The sequence below is a fragment of the Ovis aries genome, chromosome 1 (assembly GCF_016772045.2).
Source record: "Ovis aries strain OAR_USU_Benz2616 breed Rambouillet chromosome 1, ARS-UI_Ramb_v3.0, whole genome shotgun sequence".
NCBI classification, from domain to species: Eukaryota; Metazoa; Chordata; class Mammalia; order Artiodactyla; family Bovidae; genus Ovis; species Ovis aries.
Window position 1 is genome coordinate 271,360,013 of NC_056054.1, and position 27,705 is coordinate 271,387,717.

General features: G+C 47.9%; 1 protein-coding gene across 11 annotated transcripts in view; it reads right to left on the reverse strand.

Annotated features, from left to right (window-relative positions):
- Window positions 1-27,705, reverse strand: part of ERG (ETS transcription factor ERG) — a 321,571-nt gene that overhangs the window by 69,832 nt on the left and 224,034 nt on the right. For 10 of the 11 annotated variants that reach the window (XM_027961764.3, XM_042238489.2, XM_060396521.1 and 7 more), the window contains one exon: window positions 4,171-4,388. The exons of the other annotated variant lie outside the window; for it this stretch is intronic. In XM_027961764.3, coding sequence (XP_027817565.1) covers window positions 4,171-4,388 — 218 coding nt within the window. The remainder of the gene's footprint in view (window positions 1-4,170; window positions 4,389-27,705) is intronic. 11 annotated transcript variants of the gene reach the window in all.

Sequence of the window (27,705 nt, forward strand, 5' to 3'; positions counted from 1 at the left end):
CCCCTTATATTCTGAAGAGCAGATGATGCCTCATGTCCACCTTGCAATATTGCACCAGTCACAGCTGAAAGCTGGTCCTGGTGTGGCCTGGTGACATCAATTTGCTGTATGAACCTCCTTCCAACACTTCCCACTCAGCCAGGCTGAGTCCTTCAGGGACAGGGAACTGGCCACACCAGCAAACGCTGGTCTGGAAATCGGAAAGGAACAGCTCCACTGACCACTGGCCAGCCAAGCAGCCAGGAGCCCCGGGTGCGGTCAGTTTTCTGAGTCCTCCTGGCCAGGCCACTGCACTCAGTGACTTAAATCCAACGCCAATCGAGGCGCTGGTCTGAAGGTATTTCAAAGGTGTGGTTAACATCTACCATCCTTTGATTTTAAAGAGAGGTGATTATCCTTGATGATGCTGGTGGGCCTCGTCTCATCAGCTGAAGGCCAGAAGCAAAACCTGAGCTTTCCCTGAAAAGGAAGGGATTCTGCCTCAAGACGGTTGCATCCACACCAGGTTGTCCAGCCTGCCAGTGCACGCCCAACAGATGTCAGACTTGACAGCCTCTGCAACTGCATGAGCCAGTGTCTTATACCAAATCTCTTCAGCAGGTACCCCACTGGTCCTGTCTCCAGAGAACCCGACTGACACGGCAAAGCCAGGCCCCACCACGCTGGATTCCTGTGGATGCTGAGCTCAGGAAGAATGGGCAAAAGCCTCTTCTCCAGAAAGGATCAACACATGCCACCCTCCTGTGTTTCCAGAACATTCCGGATGCAAGGGAATGGCACTGGGGGACTGGTTGACATCTGTGTCATAGCTCAGATCTGCCGAGCTGAGCTTCCTCCCCTTCAGCAGCCCACACCAGCTTCACCATTTCCCGTCCAGGACGCGCTCAGCTCTGGCTCACAGGCACATGGGTCAGCCGTGAGCTCGTCCTGGGAAGTGCCCACTGGGCAGGCACCACCACACATCCAGGAAGAAGACAGAGATGCTGCCACCAAAGCACTTCCCAGTTTTCTCCCAAAGCTGGAATTGCCTTTAACGAGCCTCTGATGGGACACCTCTGGGCATCGCAGGGCTCCACGTAGAGACTGGGAGAAGAAATGACTGATGCTTCCATTGTTCCCCTACAAGAAAACGGTCCAGTTCCTCCACACACAGTTTCATTTCCCAGGAAAGAGACCCTTGCCTGAGCCCACTGCTTTGCAACTGCCAAGGCAATTTCCCCAGTTAGCCAGGAACACAGGATTAGCTTCCCAGGGGTCGTGTCTTTCTTAGGGACTTGACGCCTCAAGGCCAAATTCAAGGTTGCCTTGAGCAATGACCCCCCACCCTACCCCATCCCAAATTCCTGGGGTGACCAATCTTGGGCTGGGAAGGTGGCCCCCACATTCCAGCCAGGAGGGCAGGTGGACGTGGGCTCCTGAGGAAAAGCACAGACCTACATCGGAGGAAACGGTATTCATGTGTCTTCCTTATTTATCTATTCCTCTGTTTGCTTATTTGTTCATTCATTTAAATCTAGCCAGAAGGAAAGTTTTACTTCTGCAACATCGGTCTCACCTTCTGGCTCAGGCTCCTTTCTGAGCCTTGCTAAATCCAGACTGGCACTCTGAGAGCTGGCCTGAGGCCAGGCTTGGCAAAAAGGGCCAGGGCACAGATCCCCCTGCTAACTGCCAGCTGGAAGCCACCTTGGCACCCTTTGCCTGCAGTGTTTTCTCTAATTCTTTCTCCTTCTCCCTCTCCATCTCCATCTTTCTCTGTCTCTGTCTCTTGTATACACACGTACATGTATACACACACACGCGCGACTCCCATGCTGATGTATTTCCCACAAGTAGAAATGAGCCTTGGAAGAAGACCTCTTTAAAAACGCACCCCACCCCATCGTGACTATCCTGGCGTGTATGGGATCACGTGACTCCATCAGAAACAGAATTCACCGCTCTGCTCAGTGCTACATGGCAGCCTGGATGGGAGGGGAGTTTGGGGAGAGAGTGGATCCATCTAGATGGATGGCTGAGTCCCTTTGCTGTTGACCCCAAACTATCACAACATTGTTTGTTAATTGGCTGTACCCTGATACAAAGTAAAGTTAAAAAAAATTAAAACAAACAACAACAAAAAAATAGAATCCATTACTGTTTAAAGATCTGGCAGCACAATGACCCTACTGTACAAACACTGCTACATTCTTCAGAACAGAGCAAGTCTCAGGAACAAATGCAGTGAACAGTCAGTGGAAACATCCCATTAGATGGACAGGATTCACCTGAGACGTATTTATACATATTATATGTAATGAGGAACCTGCTGGACTCTACGACTGCATTCCCACCCAGGTCCTTTCCGAAGTCTAGGAGTTTTCCCTCGATGAGGTCCAGGATGAGCCCACCTTGGCTAGAATCCACTTCAGGGACCAGCATCACAGCAGAAAGGCAGCATCCCGCTTCCGAGAAGAAACGTGATGCATGGGAGTGAACGACTCCCTGGAGCCCAGGGAAACCCTAGCACCTCCCATCTCTATGTCTGGCACCTCCAGCCTCACAGGTGACATTCCCTCCGGGGACTCTGACTTGGCACCTTCACTGACACCACACTAGAAGTTGACTCGATGGTCTCCAGCATGTATAAAACACAGCACTTATTTAAAAACACATTGAGCATTAAAATATGTAAGTAGCAAAAAGGGTCCCCTGCAGCTGCAACAGAGTGGAAAAGTGCACTGGGTGTGGAATCAAACACCCTTGGTTTGGATCCAATTTCTGAGTTGCTTGAAGCGATGCTTTGGGTTAGCCAGAAAATGCCTGAGTCTCAGTTTCCTCATCCATCAAATGGGGACAAGCATTCCTCTGGGGGCTGCTTAGAAGACTGATAGGCCATTGAATGCATACAAAAAGGCTTTCTACGAAGTAAAGCACCAGAAAAAGTCAGCTGCTCTTGTGACTCTAGGCAGATTATGCAAATTTAAATGAAATTCTCTTTGTCCTGGGATTTTAAACGATTTTTCCTGAATATATATGGGATATCCTACCACAGGGCTTCCCAGGTAGCACTAATGGTAAAGAACCTGCCTGCCAATGCAGGAGACAGAAGATCCTCAGGTTCGATCCCTGGATTGGGAAGATCCCCTGGAGAAAGGCAGGGCAACCCACTCCAGCATTCGTGCCTGGAGAATCCCATGGTCAGAGGAGCCTGGCAGGCTAGAGTCCCTTGGCTTGCAGAGAGTTGGACATGGCTGAAGCGACTTAGCATGCACGCACCCATTATATCATAACTGAAATCAGTTTTACTTTTCAAAACGGCATCTGATGAAATGCTTTTGAGTACCTGGGATAAGACGTTCGCTAATTCGCTGCATTTAGGTGACAGCGCCATGACACACTCAGAAGAGTTAACACTGGCGCTTGGTTTTCAGCGTAAGTAAAGAGAAGGGCGGAAAGCAAGCGTTCAGAGACGGTGACGGGGGAGAGGAGGGGGAGGCAGGCACAGGCAGCGGATCTATCCGCAGCATCACGTGGTGCGACGTGCGTGGTGCCGCCTGCCCATGGGCTGACACTCTCCCGCCATGAAAACCGAAGCCAGTTTTACTTTCCAGGCAGGAAAACCCTCCGAGATGAGTTCTGCCGTATGTGGGCAAGGCCCCCCTTTCCACGCTGCCCTCATGCTTGGGAAATTAAAACTGCGCATCTCCTCTTCAAAGCTACTGCTGCTAAGTCGCATCAGTCGTGTCCGACTCTGCGACCCCAGAGACGGCAGCCCACCAGGCTCCCCCATCCCTGGGATTCTCCAGGCAAGAACACTGGAGTGGGTTGCCATTTCCTTCTCCAATGCATGAAAGTGAAAAGTGGAAGTGAAATCGCTCAGTCGTGTCCGACTCTTAGCGACCCCATAGACTGCAGCCTACCAGGCTCCTCCGCCCATGGGATTTTCCAGGCAAGAGTGCTGGAGTGGGGTGCCATTGCCTTCTCTGCTTCTTCAAAGCTAGTTCTCGGTAAATATACTACCGGTTTTTCACAACTTCTGTCCTCCACGCAAACCACTGGTGAACACATTTTCGCAGCCTCACCCAGGGTTCCTGTGCAATGTCCTGGCGGCAATGCCGTCCATTTCCACTCGGCCTTTTCAGGGGACGGGGCCCAGGCGACCGGGAGGATGCCAGCCCGCGGTCTCCTTACCTTGAGCCGTTCACCTGGTTAGGGTTACATTCCATCTTGATGGTGACCCTGGCTGGGGGTTGAGACAGCCAGTCCTGCTGAGGGACACGCGGGCTCATCTTGGATGTCTGTCCATAGTCGCCGGAGGAGGACGCGGTCATGTCCGTCTTGGGCAGGTGTGGCGTGCCGTAGGCGCACTCAAACAGTGACTGGTCCTCGCTCACGACCGATAACGCTTCCTAAATGCCCAGAGAGACACACCTTCAGGACATGCCAAGGAACAGCCGTGCTGCAGAAAGTCGCTAAAGTCAGACTCATCTCTAATTGGGACTCTACTGTTTAGGTACCTTTTCTGGTGTCCATTTCTATCTTTCAGAAGAAAAACAGAGCTGTCTTTCTTTCCCGGAGAAGGTAAGAGTTGGAACTGGCAGACCCAGAAAAACTTTCCTGCAGGTCCCCAAACATCCCAGGCCTGACTGCAGCCGTGCAGATAATATCCCCTTTAATCTCAACTCAAGGAAGTTGAATTTCAAAGGTCTTAGAAGACATCCAATCGCATGTGTCATTATTTGACAAATGCAATCTATAATTCAACCAGACAGAGTACAGCATGGTCAGGAAGATTAAAAAGCAGACATGTGACCACTAACACCTAAGCATCTGGCAAAACTGCCACATTCCCAGGAGATTTCAAAGAAGAGCTACTCAGAAGAAGAGTGTGGGGGAAATGGGGCACCAAAGGACAGACAGACAAAGATACAAATTTTTCCATTTCTAAGTTATTAGCTGAGATGGAGTTTCAAGTGGCACTTCCATGATGGTGAACATCTGGGTGATAAATGAACCAAAAAACAAAAAAAGAGCTGTGAATTAACCAGAGGCCTCTAGGATGTTTAAAATACCTATACCACTGAATAGCTCTTTTCACCTTGATTTCTATTCCTATCTTTGCTCATTTTGCATGATTTGTTGAAAAGAAACAGCAATGTGCCATGGTTGGACCATTCTTTTGAGGTTTTAAGTCAAACAAGTGGTTAGCCTATGGCCAGGCTGACATTCTACAGCCAAATCCACAAAGGCAAATATGACTGGGAAATCTCAGCTGCTTGAATGATACCTCATGCAGCAGCTACACAGAATAACTACAACACAATCCAATTTTGCTTTCTATAGTTAAAGAATAAGTCCGTATGGGAATTCACGCTTATTTCATTTCCTGAACACCCTTGGCACTGCTATTAGCTTTTGAGAAGCAAATGCTATTTACATCACACTATTTTTTAAAAATGGAAAGCTATGGCAACCTTCTGGTCCAGACTTCCCATCCCCCAGAGGAGAAAATCTGAGATCCAGAAAGGTCCAGACCTCACCTGGAAGTGAGCATCCCAAGATCAAGCAGGGAATTCATGAGGACACCAACAAGTGTTTTATCATTGGCTCCCTCCTGCCCCCAGAGCCTATGACCTTCTTAAACATTTCTCGGTTTGGAATGTGGGTCTGCATTAGCACTCCTTTCTTGTTTGAATTGATACTTAAGTCAGGATGCTCTTCTTCACCCCAGTTGTTAGTATTAATAATAAAGCTCTTCAAAGCAGCCTTTCTGAGAGAAACCCCTCTCGCTACAGATACAAAGAAGTATCTGAATCTTCAGGGAACACACACAATTTCATAAAGCACCCCCCAATCCAGTGTGTACCCCCTCCCATTCTACCTCCCCCCTCCACCTACCCAGGGACCAACTTCTTCATCATTCTCCAAGTGCATGACTTCACAGCCAGCTGGGCACACTGTGCTGTGAATCAGTGAGCAGGGAGAATCACAAGGAGCAAACTCAGTGCTCTGGATCTGAGCGGTAGCCAGATATCTGTGCAGAGGTAACAGCCCCCGCCCCCCACTGACATGGCTAAAATCCCTTAGAACCAGAGCCATGTGATGTTCGGGGAAACAGAGCTGAGGATTTAAACGGTAACACAACCTCTACAAACGGTGTGCTGGACCAACTGGAGAGCCCGAAGCAGGCACAGGAAAGACAAGAAGAAAACCAAGCAGGCCTCTTCCCTACCCAGCAAAAGCAAGCACGCCAGCAAACAGAAGCAATCTGAGAAACGGGCGTGGCAGATGGGGAGCGGGGCGGGAGGCTGAGGGGGGAACCTACATCTAGCGGCTCTCTGGACTGGTCACTAACGGAGCAAGCGGATGTAAGGAGGCTCAACTCACAGATGCTGGGTTAAAAGCCAAATCGGCACCACGGACTCAGTGCAGTCCTGCTAATCCACAAAGGCAAAATTAGAGCTTCTTCAATAAAGTTTGCAAAACAGAGTCTGCCTTCCCATAGCAGCACTGGAGAGAATGCTTTTTACACACTCAGAACAACAACAACAACAACAAAAACAAGGCTCTCCTGCCTGGTCCTGCAGACCCCACCAAGCCTCGGAGGGGAATAACATACTGTGTAATGTTAGCATTGGCTCACTGACTTAAGAGAAACACGAATAAACTGGCAGAGACGGGTTAAATGCGAGGGACAGGCTTCACATCACAAATGAGTAAGAAGAAGGCTTTCACAGCACAAAGAGTAACGATGTTAAAATAGGAGTGTATCCCCTAGATAAAGCAGGATATTCTGGCAAACACACCCAATGATCAAAGACATAAACGCAGCATAGGATTTAGACACTGGACCAGCTTAGGAGAACCAAAACAACGCTTCAGTGTGTGTTTGGGGTGGGAGGAACCTATCCTCACATCTGGCATAGCATTACCTCACCACATGGTCTTCTAAAGAAAGAAATCAAAGTTAACAGAGATTGATTTAGGGAAAGAAATTGACAAAAGCTAGAGACGGGGGGGCACACAGCTTTCCTGCATATCTGAAAACGCTCTTCTGCGTGAATCCTTCATGAGGATGGCCACAGCCTTCGGAACAGCAAAAGTTGCTTTCCTTCGCTAGGGGAGAAGTCGTCTAAAAATGAGATGGCTTTAGGATGAAACGTTTCATTTCAAAAGGGGTGACATGCGGTCCATATTCTGGAAAGACAAGAGAGCGTGCCCTGGAGTGATACTAAGTAAGCCGAAGCAGCCAAATATCTAGGGCTTAGCACAAGTGAGGCAAAAATAAATAATTGGTGGAATCACATACACACACTCACACACACGCCAACTCAGCACATCAGAACGATGAAGGGGTAAAAAGAAGCTGAAGGGTGGCTTTCAGAGACCTGCTTCAAACAAGGAGGCTCCCTAAAGTTAACTGCTGTTCTTTAGAAGAAAAGGAACGCCATACCTCAACAGCATGCCTTTGTTCACCCACTTGACTTTGTCTATTACGGGCAGGTTTCATCATCCCTTTGGTCCCAGGATGAATGACAAAGGCTGAGGCATAGGATTCTCCCACCCCAGCGGCCCTGGGACTTCAAAGCTGGGAAAGGAGCGAGCCCAGTGGGATTAAAACCAGAACGGACCGCTGCACAAGGGCTGGTAACCAGGACCACATGAGGCCCTTGTCTCCAGCTCTGCAACTGACTGTTCTGGCCTCGACGGGTGCTCTCCATGCTCCCCTGACACCTGGCTTCCCTCCTCGTCCGCAGCCATCTCACCTACCTACCTGCCCACCTGCCAAAGGTGTGGGCAGATGCCTTAGTTAACATGTATGGCTTATGCCCTCAGAACCTTTGGCCAGCCTCGGGGACTCGGGAACTGTTTTGGTTGCTTTATAACAGAGAATTTAAAAAAAAAAAAAAAGTCCAAACCTGGCAGAAACATGGCATGATAATTTAATATGCCTGCCTCTATGTTACTATAAAAAGACATGAACTTTAGATTGGTGTGTGCTGGTGTGTCGGGGTGTTTTTCTGTAGCTCGAGAAAGCTGGAATATTCTGACATGCCCGGTGGCAGGCAAACAATCCCATTTTTATGAACTTAGGAGAAACGCATAAATTCTAAGTAAATGGCCCCCCAAACAAACGGGACCGCTGTGTTACTATACAGTGTTTATTATTATTTAAATACTGAATATACCAACAACATATGAGGCCCATTCCTTTGGACTTTGGTCATAGCCAGTTGACCAAGAGTTCCAGAAAGTGAAGACAACTCAACTAGATGATATTTCAAACATAAGACTACAATATTATTCTGTTAACTAGATTTGGGCACAACAAAGGATACACAATGCTTATATTAAAAAAAAAAAAAAGTTGAATGCACATTTAAGCATACTGACATTTCCAGCAAAAGATTTCAGAGGTCCTGTAGCAAATGAATTTTTTTCTGTAACAGATGAATATTTTGAGAAGCTCCTATGGTTCCAGCAGAAGAATTATAAAAGAAGGGTCTGGACTCAATTTGGCTTCTAACTTTTGATCCCCATGGTTCATAAAAACACTGAAATGTCAATACAGAGAACACAACATACTTAAATTTTCATGAAGATCTGGGTGTGGTAAAGTGTTGAAACTAACAAAGTCTTAAAGAATGATCGGCTCTCTTTCACAGCTGGAGCCAGGAGAACATACAGAGGGAAATGGTCCTTACGTGGTTTTCAAAAACCCAGAAAACTGCCAGAACTAGATGTCCAGAGGACAAGATTCCCAAGGCGACCCTCAGCTTCCTCAAGTCTTATGTGCCTCAAACAGTTATGAAAAACAAATGGAAAACCAAGTGGAATAAGCATGTTAAGATTATGGTCACACTTCAGAAAAAAAAAAATTCTTATAGAAGCCCTTGCTATCACAATACAATATCCACTTTAGGAAGCCAAGGTCATCCAAAATCCACAGTCTGCCTTTTCACCCATGCAGAGCCAACCAGAATCTGGTACATCATGTAACTGCTTTCATTGGGATGACGACATCTTTGAGCCAACACCTTTACGACGTCAATAGGTTCGCTTAATTCATAAACAGCTGATCCATCACTTAATAAACCAGTTTACACTGGTAAGCAATTCATATGGGGCATCCCTTTAAATTCTATTTCACTGTTTTGTTTTGTTTTTTTTTCTTAAAGATATGCCATTTTCCACATTTTACCAGCTCTGAAATCTGGATGCATCTCACCATTGATGGCATGTCATGGGTTATTGACAGCATTTCTTCTCCTTTTATGGCTGGAAAAATTATGATTCATTTTATCATTAATGATGACATCTTACATTTTATGAACTATGGTCATCCCTAGTGGCTCAGATGGTAAAGAATTTATCTGCAATGCGGGAGACATGGGTTCAATCCCTGGGTTGGGAAGATCCCCTGGAGGAGGAAATGGCCACCCACTCCAGTATTCTGGCCTGGAGAATTCCATGGACAGAGGAACCTGGTGGTCTACAGTCCATGGGGTCACAAAGAGTCAGAGTTGGGTGCTCAGCTTTGTATCCCATGCCAAGACTTTGCACGTGGCTCAAGTGGTAAAAGAATCTGCCTGCCAATGCATTCGCCACAAGAGACATGGGTTCGATCCCTGGGTGGGGAAGAACCCCTGGAGGAGGAAATAGCAACCCACTCCAGTATTTTTGCCCGGAGAATCCCATGGACGAAGAGACTACTTGGGCTACAGTCCTTGGGGCTGCAAAGTCAGACAGCACTGAACACGCAAGCATGAGGAAGGAGATGATGCTGGCCATTCAGTCCTGATGATGGCACGGTGAGGTCAGGAATCGTTCCTGCCCACAGATGAGAACTGGGAGGCGCTGGGAAGAAGAGTGATGTCTGCATGAGGATAGGCAGCAGCGGGGTCCATGGACGGACACTCTCCGCTCTGGATGTGGCAAGCAGAAAGAAGAGACTGGCCAGGCGCACAGTGTTTCCCCAGGGCCTCATCGCAGCTGAGCAAAGGGCAGCACTGAAAGCACAGACAAGAGATGGAACCACCTAGAAAGAGACAGGCTGGTGGGGAGGAGGCCCGGGACAAGGGGGAGGGGATGCACGCCCAGAGTGCCAGCACTGAGGTTGCAAGTAAGGGGTCAGGAGAGCAAGCAGGTAAACCTGCTGGAGACTAGGAAGGAATCTTGTAAGTATTCAGTACAATAAGCTCTCCTATGGTCCTAAAAGTTATGCAGCGATGGGTCCCAGGTACACTTAATTAGCTTTTCTCACTAGTTTTCCTAAGGGAAATCAACCCTGAATATTCATTGGAAGGATTAACGCTGAAGCTGAAGCTCCAATCCTTTGGCCACCTGATGCAAAGAGCTGACTCACTGGAAAAGACCCTGATGCTGGGAAAAGGAGAAAGGGACGACGGAGGATGAGATGGTTGGATGGCATCCCTGACTCACTGGACATGAGTCTGAATAAGCTCCAGGAGACGGTAATGGACAGGGAAGCCTGGTGTGCTGCAGTCATGACTGAGTGACTGAACAACAACTTAATAGTTTGAATCAACAAACCTGTTCTTTTCATTGGTTAATCAGATAATTCAGACCCAAACTGATGGCCATCCATCAGGATGTGTTTGCTGCCGGTGGATGCAATCTGTACGGCACAGGAAGAACTGGGCAGGTAGGAACAGCTACCAATATGCTACAGCGAGAGCCACACGGAGGCAGACCTAGCCACACTGGAAGGTGATTTATTGGGTTGTCTCAAGCCCAGTTGTTCATAACTTCTCTTCAAGGCAGCGTGCGTGCAGTAGATGCTTCTGGAAAGCCTACTCTTACCTCATTTAGAGGAGAAAAAAGCAACTCACATAAAATAGACAAGGCACCTAGGAAAGACCTCCACTCCATCTGCCCAACAGGCCAGGCCTTGATGATTTTATTCTCAGCATGTGCGGTTTGGCATTCATATATTGCCAACATCTCATGAGACGAGAAACCTCACCTGACCAGTGCCGTTTAACTATAGCACACTTTAACTACAGCACTTTTAACTACGACAAAAAAGCCAAACACTGGGAGTTCAAGTTGTCTCGTCAGTGTGAGTGGGAATCATTTTACCCCTTTTTGATATTATTTTCTTTCCTTAGTTCTTCAGCAGAGGAAACATTAAAATCATATATTAAAGGCAGCATCTAGCTTTGAGCTCATGTTTTTCTCATTTAACACATTGCTATTTTAGTCCCCCCCAAATATAAAAAATCTTGGCTAAACCTCAAAGGAAAGATGTATGTAAGCAAACGAGGTCAATTTAAGAGCGTATTTCTCCAATGTGGTATCGCTTCGTATCAAACACGTTCACAACTGCAATACCAGCCTGGAGCTAGAAGAAGGAGACCCAGGACTGTGAGGAGATACGTGCAGGCAAATATATTCGTATACACACATTCACATACATGCCTTCACACTGTGCATATTCGTACACACATATATCCACACACGCACATATCCATATCTCCATATTCATATCCACACACATAGACATTCATACATATACATGTTCATACGTGCACACACACGAGCACTTCCATATCCATACACATACACATAAATATTGGGCCCGCCAAAACATTTGTTGGGTTTTAAGTCAAAATAAGACATTTTCATTTTTCTTGACGAACTTCATCAAACACTTTATTCACTAACTGAACAAACTTTTTTGCCCAATGCAATATATTCAGACTCACGCACATGCATATTCATATACACACGTACACAAAAAACATACACACACACACATATGCTCACGTGACGTAGGTGCACAATTCACGCACGTGCATACACGCATACATGTGTCCATTTACACGTGCATGTTAATGCACACACATGCATACATTTTCCATACACATGCATCTCACACACACACACACACACACACACACACACACACTCACCCATCTACCTCTCATCCTTACTATCTTTGCTCATCGAGCACTGTAGAGAACCTGGCCACCGTCCTTATTGGGGGTGTCCCTTTGGGGCAACTATTGCCTAAAGGATAAAGAACCAGATTTCTCCCCTTTAACCTTGATTTGTTTCTTTCTCAAACTCAAAGGTATTTTCTCTCCCTTAAGCAAAGCCCTTTAGAAAAGAGCTGGAAACCAGTCTCCCCATGACCTTCCGATGAATATCCCCGCTCTAAACTTACCAGCTTTCTCCTTGGCTGTGAGCTGCCCAGCCAGCCCCGGCGATTCTCTTTGCTCACACTTTCTCCAACTGCTGCATTTATTAAGATACAGGCATTTTCAGGGCAGGATCGTGTGTGTTTGCGTGTGTGTGTGTGTTCCTAGCGATCAAATAGCTTCATAACATCACACGTCCTTTGATACTTCTATTAATCACAGAACTAAGTCATGAAATTCTGCGAAAGCCCCATGATAAATCTGTAGGTCCGAAACCTTTTTTCACATCAGCAGAAGGGAATACACACTTGTGAGCCTGACTGTGCAGTCAGGGGCTAGGAGTTTGGAAATGAACTGCCATGGGCACTACCTCCTCAGTCATGTGATCCTAGAGCACAAGACTTGCAGGGTTTTGGACTGAAATCTACGTAGGCTTACACTAGAGAGTCTATGGAGGTAGACCATACATGAAGTCAGGAGGACTTACTAGAAAATGAAGATTAGCAAAGCGAGAAGAGAAGCAGTCAATGGGGCAGCTGAAATCTGAGAAGATGGACACAGCGGAGAAAAACGTCAAGCAGAGAAGAGTTTGGTTCCACCTAATGAGAACTAGATTTAAATGAACCTCAAAGCATTCGAAACCCCACAAACATAACTGTAAAACAACTCTCCTGTGTACTTCCTCAGTTCTGTGCAGATGCTGTGTGAGACAGTGGAGAAAGGAGGATGAGATGGGCAAACTTGGCCTGGCCATCCGAGGGCACGAGGGCTCAGGTGTGCAGGGGGAGTAACGGTCCAGGGTTCTACTGCACAGCATCACCCCGTAGTTAACAAACCATGTGTCCTCCAGGCACAAACTCGGCTCAGAAGGGAGATCTTATGCTAAGTGTTCTTATCACAAAACATAAAAATAAGTAAGAGGGAAGGAGGAAACTTTCTTTGGGAAGTGATAGATATGTTTATGGTTGCTTATCTCCAAATGCAGTAAGTTGTAAACATTAAATACCTTGCAGGTTTTAGTATATCCATCAGGCCCCGGTAAAGCCAGGTTTTAAAAAACAAAGGCAACAGTGTGTTTAAGTGATGTTAACGGCTCCTTTGTTTTCCTACAAGGAAACACATTTTTTCACCCCACAGGCTTCTTTCCTTCTTTGCAGATGAACAAAAAGTATAAAAACATGTGTGGAAACATCCTGTTTGTGGGGTCTGCATCGGAATGAGTGCAAGAATGTGGTCCGGCCCCTTTCGGAGCCTTCGGCGCCCTCTTGGTTCTGCGTGGGGTGGATTCCGCTCCTGACTTTGCATACGTGCGCGTGTTTCTCTAAGCACTGTTATCACGTGACACTCAGAGACCATTCATCAAAAGCCTGCATCTTACTTTCATCCGATTTGAAATAATTCATTCGGGATGAAAAGACGGTCTGCGTTTCACTTTTGACCACCACATTTAGGCTGCATGACGGAGGTGCTCCAGAATGTTGGAGGCAGCATGGTGGCAGGGGGTTGGCGATGCTAAGAGCCGCAGGCTCCCTTGATCCCTGGGTCACCCCAGGAACTTCCTCGACCCTGTCCTGCTCCAAGTTTAGTCCCACAGTGAGCTGCTGCAGGATCACTGCAGATCCGGAGGCTGCGTTGTTCCCAGCCCTCCCGAAGCAGAATCCACTTTGTAACATCATCCCCAGGTGAACCCGGATACAGCATATTCACCTGTAAGGCCTACTGCCTCCTCCTTTGGGCTTCCCAGGCGGCACTAATGGTAAAGACCCCACCTGCCAATGCAGGCGTCATAAGAGACCCAGGTTTGATCCCTGGGTGGGGAAGATCCCCTGGAGGAGGAAATAGCAACCCACTCTGGAGTATTCCTGCCTGGAGAATCCCATGGATGGAGGAGCCTGGCGGGCTACACAGTACACAGGGTCACAAAGAATTGGACACAACTGAAGCAACGCCTTATCCTTGTGTGAGTCTCAATTTCTTCAACTATAAAGCTGATGTTGATAACAGCGATCCCGCTCCCGACCAGGGCCCCCAGTGGGCCAGGTGAGTTAGCGTATGTGACAAGTTTAATAAACCTTAATACTGCATCTCAACTATGATCCAAAAAAAGTTGATGTGACTGACCCAAATTCTTCTCGTGATTCAAGACAAGAGTTTGGAATATCCGTCTCAAGTCATATTCATCAGGAACCAGGAAAAGGGCATCATCTCTGGCATGCCATGAGTCACTCCTTCTCTGTTATGGACCAACTTTAAAAGTCAGGTATCTTTATCTAACATGGGGAGAAGGATGAGCTGGCATTTCTTACGTCAAGAGCATTCAGTCCCACGTGATTTAGCCTTTATGGTCCTTGGTCCAGTTCTTATGTGGGTTTTCGGTTGCAATTCTACATTAGTTTGTTAAATGTCGATGATAAGTTTTGTGTGGAATCCAGATTTCCTGTTGGCAGCTGTAGCCTCAACAACCGGTTGGGGCTTCCCAGGTGGCGCCAGTGGTTAAAAAACAAAAACAAAACCTGCCTGCCACTGCAGGAGACATGAGAGACGTGGGTTCGACCCCTGGGTCAGAAAGATTCCCTGGAGGAGGAAATGGCAATCCACTCCAGGATTCTTGCCTGGAAAATCCCACAGACGGAGGAGCCCGAGGGGGCTACAGTTCATGGGGATGCAAAAAGCTGACTTGGCAAGCACGCACGCAACAACTGGGACAGTCCCTGGCATACTACTGTAGTTCTCTGTGCAAGGAGTGGATGTATGGATGAGCAGACGAATGAATCAGGAATACGCCACGTTCTCATAATTTCCATTAATCTCCCTAGAGCTGCATGTGCTTGCTTGCTGAATCGCTTCAGTCATGTCTGACTATTTTGCGACCCCATGGACTGTAGCCTACCAGGCTCCTCTGTCCGTGGGATTTTCCAGGCAAGAATACTGGAGTGGGTTGCCATGCCATCCTCCAGGGCATCTTCCCGACCCAGGTATTGAACTTGGGTCTCCTGCATTGGAGGCAGATTCTTTACCATCTAAGCCACCAGGGAAGCCCAGCTAATGTTCCTCAAACTTCCCTGCAAAACTCTTCTCTTCGGGGATGTGGGATTCATGATGCTCCTCCTCCTAACTTTCCCTAAAACCTCATGAGGTTCCTAACACACTCGGACAAGGAAGTGATTCTACAGCAGTCTTGCTAAGAGGCTCATGGGACTCTTCTACCCTTCTGATTTCTGAAGCCACACTCACGCATGTGAGGCTGCAAGCAATTAGGCACAGTGGCCCCTGAGAAGGGCACCCCATGCCCACAGGGGTGACACAGCTCTCCTCTGTTGGAACAGCCCTTCTCTTGAGTCCCAAGGGAGGCATCTTATCCTCTCCTCCCCAGAAGCTCCATGAAAACAGGCAGCTCTAGGCTTGGCTTTTTCCAAACACACACCCAGATGTTAAAAACACAGCGCACCACACATCTGGAATGTGTCTCATCCATGCATCTCTGACACATGGACTCATTGTTTTCGAGAAAATTCCAAGAATTTTATTCATGAGAAAATTCTGGCACAATGGGAAATGCTGGCAAGCGTGAGGGGCCGCAGATGTCCTGGCCTACACACACACACACACACACACACACACACACACACACACACCTGTCGCCCCTTCAGCACCTTTCCATCAGGTACCTCCCCCACCCCTGCAAAATTCCAACCCCAAATTTCCCATAAAAGGGGGGCACATAACACCCTTAACATTTATAAGCGATGCCATTCCCCCAGTGGTTGCATCGCTCCAGATGCGCTCTGCAAGTGTCCAGAGGGACACATGGGAATTTAAAAGGAGCGGCAGGAACAGGGAGTGACTATAGTGTGAGAAGCAGCCGCATGCCCTGGGGCCACGGCCTCCTCATCTGTTCAACTAGGCTCTGGCATCCTGATGTTTCCTGAGGTCCCTCCACACTCTAAAATGAAATCTATTGTATTTGAATACTGACATTCTCTTCCTGCCAGGGCCAAACTGCAGGCCCCAATTTCTCCATCTTTGAGCAGATATGTGCCTGGGGGTGGCGGTTGGGGGGCGGGGTGGACATCCGTCCTCTGGGGAGCTGCCAGACGCTCCTGCAAGTTCAAGTTCAAAGAGAACTGTGGGTGCTTCCCAGGCTGCCCTGGGTTTTAATTTGCCAAGTCCTCTGACTATTCATTGGAAGAACTGATACTGAAGCTCCAATGCACAGGCCACCTGATGTGCAGAGCCGACTCACTGGGCAAGACCCTGATGCTGGGAAAGACTTGAAGGCAGGAGGAGAAGGGGACAACAGAGGATGAGACGGTTAGATAGCATCACTGACTCAAGGAACATGAATCTGAGCAAATTCTGGGAGCTAGTGAAGGACAGGGAAGCCTGGTATGCTGCGGTCCATGGGGTTGGAAAGAGTCAGACACGACTGAGTGACCGAACAACAATGGGATAACTTCTTCTGTGCTCATTGTGGGAAAGCAGTCCAGACGCTGAGAGCTCATTTCAAGTCTTCAAACACAGTTAGGACCTGAGCTCCTGGACGGGAACTCTGGCATTCTCCATAAAACACATCACACACCGGTAATAGTAAAATACGGTCCTGCTAGCAGAAACTGTTACAGAGACTGAGGCTCTCATGAGGTGGGGTAGGGCGGCGGGGGGAGGGTGTTGCAGAAAGCGGGTGTAGGTAGGAAGCCCCACTTTTCCCTAGGTGTTCCAGGGAATTCCCCCCTTTTCTTTCCATGCTCATTCCCAATTAACGATTGTCAAGGGCCACACAGCACAACGGATAGAGCAGACATAAACACACACTCATTTTCTTTTTCATAGGCGCCAGCTCCCATTGTGGAAACAGCCAAGGGCCCCCCACGGTGAGGGCCCGTCATGGCCAAGCTCTCGCTTAGGCTCTGGGAGTGATGACGCCTCCGTCCGTCCCCAGGGCCGGGAGGCCAAGCCTGTGCTTTGCACCAGATTTTCCAGTGCATAAATCTGCACAGGAAGGAGACCAAGGAGCCAGGGTATCATGACCTTTGTTCCTGCTCCACACTGAGCTCATTCGCCGCCCGTGATCTAGCTCACGGCACCAGGGAGGACCCCGTCAACGGAACACTGTTCATGCACCAACAAGCTGGTTGCCAGCGAGACTTGATTTTTACGACTCTGAGAGTGTTGATCTCAAAACCCAACGCATTTGAATTACTTATTGTGAACTTGTCCAACAATTTCAAACCGCGCATACTAGATCATACCCAACGAGGCTCTCCTGAGCCCTTCTGTAAACCGGTCCCTTTAAAAATCTGTAGAGCCGTTCTTACCAAAATCACTCTAAACTGCAGAACAGTTTAGTGGCCTAAAAATCTTCAGAATGTCTATCCAAGGAGCTTTTTAGATTGCCTCCTTACTTGGGACTCTTATTACGCTGAATCCCCATGGAAGAAGCAGAGCCACGGATGTCTATGTCTTCCCACATGTTCCAGGAGAGAAAGGAAGTTTCCAGGGCTCAGAATTGTGTGCACTGTTGTGCATACCAGAGGCAGAAAGAGAGGTCTGTGCAGAGATAACTCCTTTCCAGGAGGGTGGAGTTCCCTAAGTCACCCACCCATTTAATCTGCATAAGGAGCCTTGGGGGGTGGGGTCACAGACAGCCAAGTCTACCTAAAAAGGCAACTTGTTGTTGCTATTTAGTTGCTCAGTTGCGTCCTGACTCTGTGACTCTGTGGACTGTAGTCCGCCAGGCTCCTCTGTCCATGGGATTCTCCAGACAAGAAAACTGAAGTGAGACGCCATTTCCTCCTCCAGGGGATCTTCACAACCCAGGGATCGAACCCTCATCTCCTGCATTGGCAGGCAGATTCTTTACCACTAAGCCATCTGGGAAGCCCATAAGGGCAACTGACTTAGTACAAAAGATGACTTGCCTTCCTGTCTTCCAGTCTGGTAGACTTGCACTGATCACTATGTGTAAGCAGAGGGACACTTTATAAAGTAATTTCAAAACTAAGATAAAAGTCTATAAAGACCTGTGAATTAGAACCTTCCTTTTCAAAGTCTGACCCTTGGACCCGCAGCAGCCACAGCATCCCCTGGGTCTTTGTCAGATACACAGAACCCCAGGCCCCAACCCAGAGCGACTGAATCAGAACCTGACTTAACAAAATTCACACGGCGGCAGGCAGGCACGTTGTACTGAGAACTGGGTGAGAAAGTGGTAAGTTCTCCCAAAGAAAGAAGAGCCGGGGCTGGCTTAGGAGGGGGAGGAGGAGAGGGTAGACTGCTGTGTTTAATTAAGAGTGGTCAGGGAGGTCTGCATGGAGGAGGCGAGGCCTCAGCAAACTTCAAAGTTGTTGCTTAGTTGCTAAGTCATGTCCAACTCTTTGCGACCCTATGGACCATAGCCCACCAGACCCCTCTGTCAGTGGGATTTTCCAAGCAAGAATACTGGAGTGGGTTACCATTCCCGTTTTTCTCCAGGGCATCTTCCCAACCCAGGGATTTAAGCCCCATCTCCTGCACTGGTGGGAAGATTCTTTACCACTAAGCCACCTGGGCAGCCCAAGAACTTAAAGGAGGCTGAGGCAATAGCGGAACAAGGCCAGAGGTGGGCACCGGGGTTTGCGGGTGGGGCACAGCGATCAGCAGCAGCCGGGGAGGAAGTGTTATCTCAGGAGAGGAGGGACAGGAAGTACCAGCCCCGGGGGGTGGAGGTGGGCCACGTGAGGCTGGGGGCCGTGGCCGGACCTGGGTGGTACTGGGAGTGAGATGGGGACCTCTCTAGACGTCTTGGCTCAAAGCCCAGGGAGTGTCTTCTTTCCCAAGACACACCAACATTTTCCACCTCCGAAGGACTCTGCAAAGAAAATACTTTCTATTTGTTTAGTTTGATCACTTTCAAAGCTCAGCGTGACCTACATGAATGTATTACACACAGCACACTAACACCGAAAGCCACGCCTCACAAGATGCTACAGCCATCCTTTGTCCCCAGAACAATGGGAACTCCTATTTGTCATTCTGCACAGAAAACTGTAGGGATTCAGAAGTGCTTTTTATTCAGAGAGCCTGTCAGTGGGCATTACCACTGCTGAAAGGCTTTTGCACATACAGGGAACACGCCACTGAGGCTCCGCTCGAAGGGGCAGCCTTGGGGAGACCTACCTCTGAAATCAAGAGGAAAGACAGCACCCAAGTGATCCCCACCCCCAAATCAGCCGGTGTAGGGCTCGCAGGTTCTGGAAGCTCTGGCAGATGACAGGCCAGAATATCATGCTGCCTGCCTCAGGCAGGACTGAAAATTTCGGGGCTGGAGCAAGGACGCAGATGACCAGCCATTTCCTCTTTAAACACAACGATAAGCTTGACCTCAAGGAGGCATTCAGAAGCAGTGGGTATTGTGCTTGTGAGTGGAGGACCCTAATTTTCCCAGCTCTAGCTAGTGGAATGCGCCTCCCCGTTCATTAAGGGCGGGTCCCCTTCTGCTGCTGAACTGTCTATACATCGTCAACAAGGGCCTTGTGGCTACCTCTGAATCCAATGTTGACATTCAGTGTGGAGTCTGCGTATTGGTTTCCTCATAGCTCAGTTGGTAAAGAATCTGCCTGCAACGCGGGAGACCAGGGTTCAATTCCTGGGTCAGGAAGATCCCCTGGAGAAGGAAATGGTAATCCACTCCAGTATGCTTGCCTGGAGACTCCCATGGATGGAGAAGCCCGGTGGGCTACAGTCCATGGGGTTGCAAGAGTCAGACACGACTGAGGTGACTAAACCACCACCATTGGTTTCCTAGGGCTGAGAAACCAAGCACCGCAGATCAGGGGGCTTAACCAGCAGAAGCTCCTTCTTTCATAGTTCCAGAGGCCAGAAATCCAAAATCAAAGCACGGGCAGAGCTGGTTCCTCCTGAGGGCTGTGAGCTGCCCCAGGCCCCTCTCCCTGGCTTGTAGACAGCTATCATCTTCCAGGGCCCTAAGAAGGTCTTCCCTCTACGCATGTCTGTGTATACATCCAAGTTCCCTTTTTTAAAGAACACAGCCATTTGGGATTCAGGCTCCACCTTATGTTGTTCAGTTGCTATTAAGTCATGTCTGACTCTGCAACCCCATGGACTGCCCAGAGAACCCAGCTTCCAGGCTTCCCTGTCCCTCACCATCTCCCAGAGTTTGCTCAAACTCCTGTCTATTGAGTCAGTGATATTATCTAACCATAGCACCCTCTGTTGTCCCCTTCTCCTCCTGCCTGCAATCTTTCTCAGCATCAGGGTCTTTTCCAGTGAGTCGACTCTTCACATCAAGTGGCCAAAGTACTGGGGCTTCAGCTTCAGCATCAGTCCTTCCAATGAATCTTTAGGACTGATTTTCTTTAGAACTGACTGGTTTGCTCTCCTTGCAGTCCAATGGACTCTCAAGAGTCCTCTCCAGCACCACAATGTAAAAATGCCAATTCTTTGGCACTAAGCCTTCTTTATGGTCCAACTCTCACAGGCTTACAGGACTACCAGAAAAACCATAGCTTTGACTCTATGGACCTTTGCCAGCAAACTGATGTCCTCATCTTAACTTGATGACCTTTGTAAAGACTTGATCCCAATAGGATCTGAGGCTGATGTTCTGGGGGTTGGGACTCCAACAGATGAATTTACAGGGACACAATTCAACTCATAAGAGGACAGAGAATGTGTTCATTTGTGGGTGGGGAAGGGGCTTGCAAGATCTTTGTTGCCCACCCAGGGATTGAATCCCAGGGCTCCAGCCAGTAAAAATGCCGAATCCTAACCACTGGGCCTCCAGGGAATCCCAAGAAAGTGTGTCTGTTTAATTCACTGCCTAGTGCCATGTCAAGCACCAGAATAAGAACTATAGGCCAGTGGTTCTCAAAGTGTATTCCAAGAACCCCCTGGGGTTCCAAGACCCTTCAGTTTTCATGACACACAAGGACGTTATTTCCATCTTACCCACTCATCTTCTGACAGGTGTACGGTAAGGTTTTTCCAGAGGCCACAGGACATGTGAGAGCAGGACGGGCTGACTACAGAGGCAGAAATGAGAACCCAGCTGCCGGCTGTGACTCCACTCCAGCCACCAACAGCAACACCCAGAGTATTTTTAAGTACCTGTGCTGTGCTCAGTGGTGTGTGACTCTTTCGTGACCCCGTGGACTGTAACCCACCAGGCTCCTCTGTCCAAGGCAAGAGTACTGGAGTGGGTTGCCATGCCCTCCTCTAAGTGATCTTCCCAACCCAGGGATCGAACCCACATCTCTTGTGTCTCCTGCATTGGCAGGGAATGAAATCATAAATCAATGTTCCAAGAATGTCTCAACTTTTATCTCTCATTCAGGAAACATCAACAGATATAACCCATATTCACCACTCTCTTTAGTGACCTCAGGCAGTTTTAGGGATGTCGGGGTCCTGAGACCCCAAGATTGAGGACTACTGCTTAGGGATGTAAACGCGTAGGACCTGGCCTGTCTTCTCTGAAGTAACCCACAGTCTAAGGGTGATAAGACGTTTTATGAAGAACATATTTTTAGCGGCTAAGTGGCACAAAAAAGCAAGTTTGTTGGCCATCCCCTTAGGCTGACAACAGAGGGTTCTCATTAAGAAAAAATAAATAAAAGGTAATCTGAAGTCTCCCAAGACAGCACTAAGTGATGTGTTCAATTTGAAACATAAGAACTTAAAACACGAAGAGTCAGGTGGACAGGCACTGTTTGCATGCCAGCTGCTCAGCTGATTGCTGGCCCCCAGACTCCTCCTCCAGCCCCTGCTAGCCACAAACTGCCTACAGGCCTCTTACTCCAGCTGAGCCTTCTTGAAAGCCGTCTGTCTTTTGGCAAAATAAGAGGAGGTCCGTGGGGGCCCCCAGACCAGCAGGAAACGTTCGGAGGCTACAGACCGCCTACTTGCTGCTTAGCTGGGTGTGCCCTAGGTCTGAGCCCTCTTGAGAAACTGGTCCGGGGCTGAGAGGCTGCAAGGCCCAGGCACAGACTCCCTGCTCATACTCCACACGTCCATTCTGGTTCACTCCGTGCATCTCTGAATGGGCATGTGGCACTCCAGTTAAGGCTATCTGCTGTGTGCTCAGGCTCTCAGTGGTGTCTGACTCTTTGCAACCCCACGCACTGTAGCCCACCAGGCTCCTCTGCCCATGGGATTCTCCAGGCAAGAATACTAGAGTGGGTTGCCATGCCCTCCTCCAGGGGATTTCTTGACCCAGGGATTATACCTTCATCTCTTGCATCTCCTAAATTGGCAGGCAGATCCTTTACCACTAGCTCCAATGAATGCTAAAAACATCTCTTCCTCTTTTTTTAAATGACCAGATGGTTTTCATTTTTAAATCTGTCTCTTACACTTGGAATATCCTCTTTCTTTAATATCCCTGCTAGGGATGATATGTAGGTGTCTCATTTTAAAACCGATTCTCAAAGGTATCTGATTCAAATGATAAGCACTTGACCCCGACCATGTGCAAAGTAAGCAGAGTGTGCACACTGGGGACAACAATATAAAGATGCTGCTGCTGCTGCTGCTGTTAAGTCGCTCCAGTCATGTCCGACTCTGCGACCCCATAGACGGCAGCCCACCAGGCTCCCCCATCCCTGGGATTCTCCAGGCAAGAACACTGGAGTGGGTTGCCATTGCCTTCTCCAATGCATGAAAGTGAAAAGGGAAAGAGAAGTCGCTCAGTTGCGTCTGACTCTCAGCGACCCCATGGACTGCAGCCCACCAGGCTCCTCCGTCCATGGGATTTTCCAGGCAAGAGTACTGGAGTGGGGTGCCATTGCCTTCTCTGGATATAAAGATGAACTGTCCCCAAAGTCTATTATTCTAGACTGACTGTTATCACTTTAACAGAGGGAGAAAACATTGGGGAAAAAGAGGGGAAGATTCCTCAGCACCTGGTGGCAGGGCAGGTGGGACAGAGGTTCCATGGGGGCAAGGATGTCTTCTTCAGCGACGTCTTTAGGGTCTGGAGCACTGTCCTCACGTGACGCACACACAGAGAGTATCTGCTGCACGAGCTCCCAGTATGCAGGTGCTTTGTGAAGTGCCGAGTCTGTCTACTGCTTGGAGGACGGAGGGAGGACGGGAAGAACGGAAGCGGGGGAGAAGGAAGGAAAGAAGGAGGAAGAAAGAGAGAGAAGGATACTCTTCTTTTCTCCATGGAAATGAAAATCCTATCATGTCACTCTCTTACCTACAGTAGAATCCAATTTCCCAACATGTTCCAGCCCCTAGAAACCCATAAATCCTACAAAGTGGGTTCTAGAGCTTGTTATTCTTGTTAACTATTCCTGCAGCCACTTGTTAGTGACCTCAACAGTGAAGATAACTTCCAATCCACCAGAAGAGGCAGGTTAACCTGGTGAGTTATGACCTCCATCATTTTGACTTTGCGGGAACATCCTCCTACTCTACTAATTCAAGGACTATTCGGACAGGCCGCTGGGATTCAGGATCCAATGTTGGGATTCAAGTCACCAAGTTAAGGACCTTGTTCTCTATGTAGATGAGTACCCACTTTGTATTAACTGTTCAGAGAAAGACTCAACAAGTGAAAGCAGAATCAAGTTCATGGGTCAAGTTCATGAGCAATAACACATCACTGTAAAATTCTTGTGCCGTAAGTGTTTCCAAGGAAATAAGGACACTCCCGGCATGTACACTGGAGGGACTGAACGGAGTTCTTGCTCTGTGTTCCCAAACCACCCTCTCTCCCCCATTCTGGCCCCAGATCTTCAACAGATGATGCTGCTGTTGTTTAGCTGCTCAGTAGTGTCCAATTCTTTGTGATCCTGTGGGCTGTAGCCAGCCAGGCTCCTCTGTCCATGGCATTTCCCAGGCAAGGATACTGGAGTGGGTTGCCATTTCCTTCTCCAGGGGATCTTCCTCACCCAGGGACTGAACCCAAGTCATGATATAATTTCCCGAAAAGCAGCTTGACATGAAAGTGTGAAATCAGAAACACACATTGTCAAAGGACAAGTGTATTATATCAAAGGACAAGTGTATTATAACAAGTTAGGTACAGCGAGGGCAGGTGTGTCTGTGTGGTTGGAGGGGCAGGAGATCAGGAGATCAGGAGGAAGTGTGTTGAGATTCGAGGCATGAAAATAAGAAGGAGGAACACCAACAGACACACAGAGAACGGGTTTTGTAACTGTCAATGTGCTCTCATCAAATTGCCAGCTTCAAAGGGTCTGGATCTGAGGTCAGATAGAAATACACGAATTTGCACCTTGACATTGGGGCTTCCAAGAATTATTCAGTAGTTACACCTCAGGGTTCAAAAGACAGGAAAAGCAATACATATGCGACTCACACTATCAACTGGTCAATTTCAAGTGAAATCTGCATACCAAAAAACAGTTTGCTTTCCTGGCACATCTTGTCGATTCAGCCTGGTTAACAAAGCGTCAAGTACACTTGCAAAGTGTGTGTGTGTGTGTGTGTGTGTGTGTGTGTGTGTGTGTGATCTGTGACCCTGGGCCACATGCACACTCAACAGGGGTCAGTCAGGCCGTGGCCTCTCACCCACTCTGGGAGGTACTGGAACCTTTGTCTTCCTCCCTCCAGCTTCCTGCCATCTTCAAAGATCTCACTGGCCATCAGCCAATGATCTGCAGCTGGCTGCAGAAAGGGAGAAGAGGTGAAATTCCTCTCTGTCCACATCAGGGTTTATTAGTGCTCTGGGGGAAAGGTTTGTGGCGGAGAGTTAGGGAAAGCCTGTGTGTGGATGAGATTTGTGCTTTACAGGGATCTAGACCTCCCTTATCCCCCCGAGGTCAGTTCATCAACAGTGCTTCTGTCCTAGCTGGGATGGTCCATCTGCTTCCACGGATATGGAGGGAGGCAGATATTGGGGTTAATATGGCAAGGATACCGTGAATTTGTTTCCTAAAAGCAAACATTGTGTTGCTGAAGAAGACTCTTGAGAGTCCCTTGGACTGCAAGGAGATCCAACCAGTCCATCCTAAAGGACATCAACCCTGAACATTCACTGAAAGGATGGATGCTGAAGCTGAAGCTCTAGTTTGGCCACCTGATGCGAAGAGCTGACTCACTGGAAAAGACCCTGATGCTGGGAAAGACTGAGGGCGGAAGGAGAAGGGGGTGACAGAGGATGAGATGCTTGGATGGCATCACCGACTCAAGGGACACGAATTTCAGAAAACTTCAGGAGATGGTGAACGACAGGGAAGTCTGGCGTGCTGCAGTCCCTGGGGTCGCGAAGAGTCAGACGTGCCTTAGTGACTGAACAGCAACAAAAAGCAAAGTTTAAACTTGAGACAAGCAAAGGTTTGCAGAGTTCCTATAGCACTGGCCTCAGTTCCTAAAGATTTGTTTTTACAAGAATGATGGAATAACTGAAATTCTGGCTGCCTACTCAGCACAGTTAATGACGCTAAAACATTCACCACAGCAAAGGCTTGAATATGACGTTCTAAATTCCCCTTTAGCAACTGCAACTCAAAGGGAGCCTTGCAGAGTTCACTCTACACCGCATGCACCCACCCCAAATAAACCAGCGATCTGGACAAACGTGTCCTCACAAAGAAAATGTGACCTGAAGACCACGCCCCCAGCCTCTGGTCCAATTAGATGGTAGTTCCTGAGACCCCCGGTAGGAACTAAAAGTGAAAGTGAGACTCAGCTCTTTGAGGCCCCATGGGTTATACAGTCCATGGAATTCTCCAGGCCAGAATACTGGCGTGGGTAGCCTTTCCCTTTTCTAGGGGATCATCCTAACCCAGGGATCGAACCCAGGTCTCCCGCATTGCGGGCGAATTCTTTACCAGCTGAGCCACAAGAGAAGCCCAAGAACACTGGAGTGGGATCTTCCCGACCCAGGAATCAAACCAGGGTCTCCTGCATTGCAGGCGGATTCTTTACCAACTGAGCTATCAGGGAAGCCCATAGCAGGGCTTAAGTTTCCATTATAGAAGCATTTCTACCAAGAACAGTTTCATTCAGAGAACCTGAGAAATCCATGCTGAAGTTTAACTTCTTCAGACTTTGGACATACTTGTTTTTGTATTATACTCATCAATCATGAACTCATTGAGTCACTCGTTAAACATGTACCGACTCATTACAACGTGCCATGCACTGGGATACGATTTCAACATCTCTTACGAGAAGATCTGATGGTTCTCTCATTATCTTATTAAAAAATCAGCCATAAAGGCTTATACACATCATCTCCGTGAGCCAGGCTCTGTTGCTTTGGAAGATATGTGAATTGAATCGCCAGTCTATGTCTGACGCAGGATGCAGCATGCTTGGGGCTGGTGCATGGGGATGACCCAGAGAGATGTTTTGGGGAGGGAGGTGGGAGGGGGATTCATGTTTGGGAATGCATGTAAGAATTAAAGATTTTAAAATTAAAAAAAAAAAAGAATAAAAGAAAAAAAAAAGAAAAATGAATGAATCATATGGATACAATTAATTGCATCCTCTCCCTAGAATAATTTTATTTTATTGCCTTGAGCTATTATCTTTCTTCTTAGGATACACTGGAAATGTTTCCTTTTGTTTTCTTTTAGGTAATGTTAATTTGTAACAGACACATCCTATGACAAATTGTTTTTCATCTTTACTTTCAAATAAACTGAGTGAAAACCTGAATTTATAGGCAGCCTGTATGTTTTGCTTTTACAAAGGAAAAAAAATAAGTGTATAGGCTTATGTTTTATTTATTTTTGTTTTTTTTTTTAGTCGCTTAGTCATGTCTGACTCTTTGTAACCCCATGGACTGTACTCAACCAGGCTCCACTGTCCATGGGATTTCCCAGGCAAGAATACTGGAGTGGGTTGCCATTTCCTTCTCCAGAGGATCTTCCTGACCCAGGGATTGAACCTGGGTCTCCTGCATTGCAGGCAGATTCTTTACCACTGAGCCACCTCGGAAACCCTTATGTTTTTATCAATGAGGCTTATAGCTCCTCATATTCCCTCCTGCTGTGCAGAGTACGAATACATACACAACCTCATTTGCATCCAATATAACCTTCATACATTGCATGTTAACACTTGAAATATTTGTCACAAAGATTTCCCCAGTAATTTGTAATTTTCCCAGACAAAGCTGTAGGATTTTTTTTTTTTTTCAAAATTATCTCTACTTGTACAGTAAAAAAAACTTACTTGTAGGATTATCTGTATTTTTTTTTCCTGTCTTAATTCCAATGACTTTACTCAATACACAGGGCTTCCCTAGTAGCTCAGTTGGTAAAGAATCCGCCCGCAATGCAGGAGACCCCGGTTCAATTCATGGGCCAGGAAGATCCCCTGGAGAAGGGATAGGCTACCCACTCCAGTATTCTTGGGCTTCCCTTGTGGCTCATCTGGTAAAGAATCTGCCTGCAATGTGGGCGACCTGGGTTCGATCCCTGGGTTGGGAAGATCAGCAGGAGAAGGGAAAGGCTATCTACTCCAGTATTCTGGCCTGGGGAATTCCATGGACTGTACAGTCCATAGGGTCACAAAGAATCAGAGCACAACTGAGCAACTTTCACTTTCACACTTACTCAATACACATGGGGCATACCGGGTGGCTGAG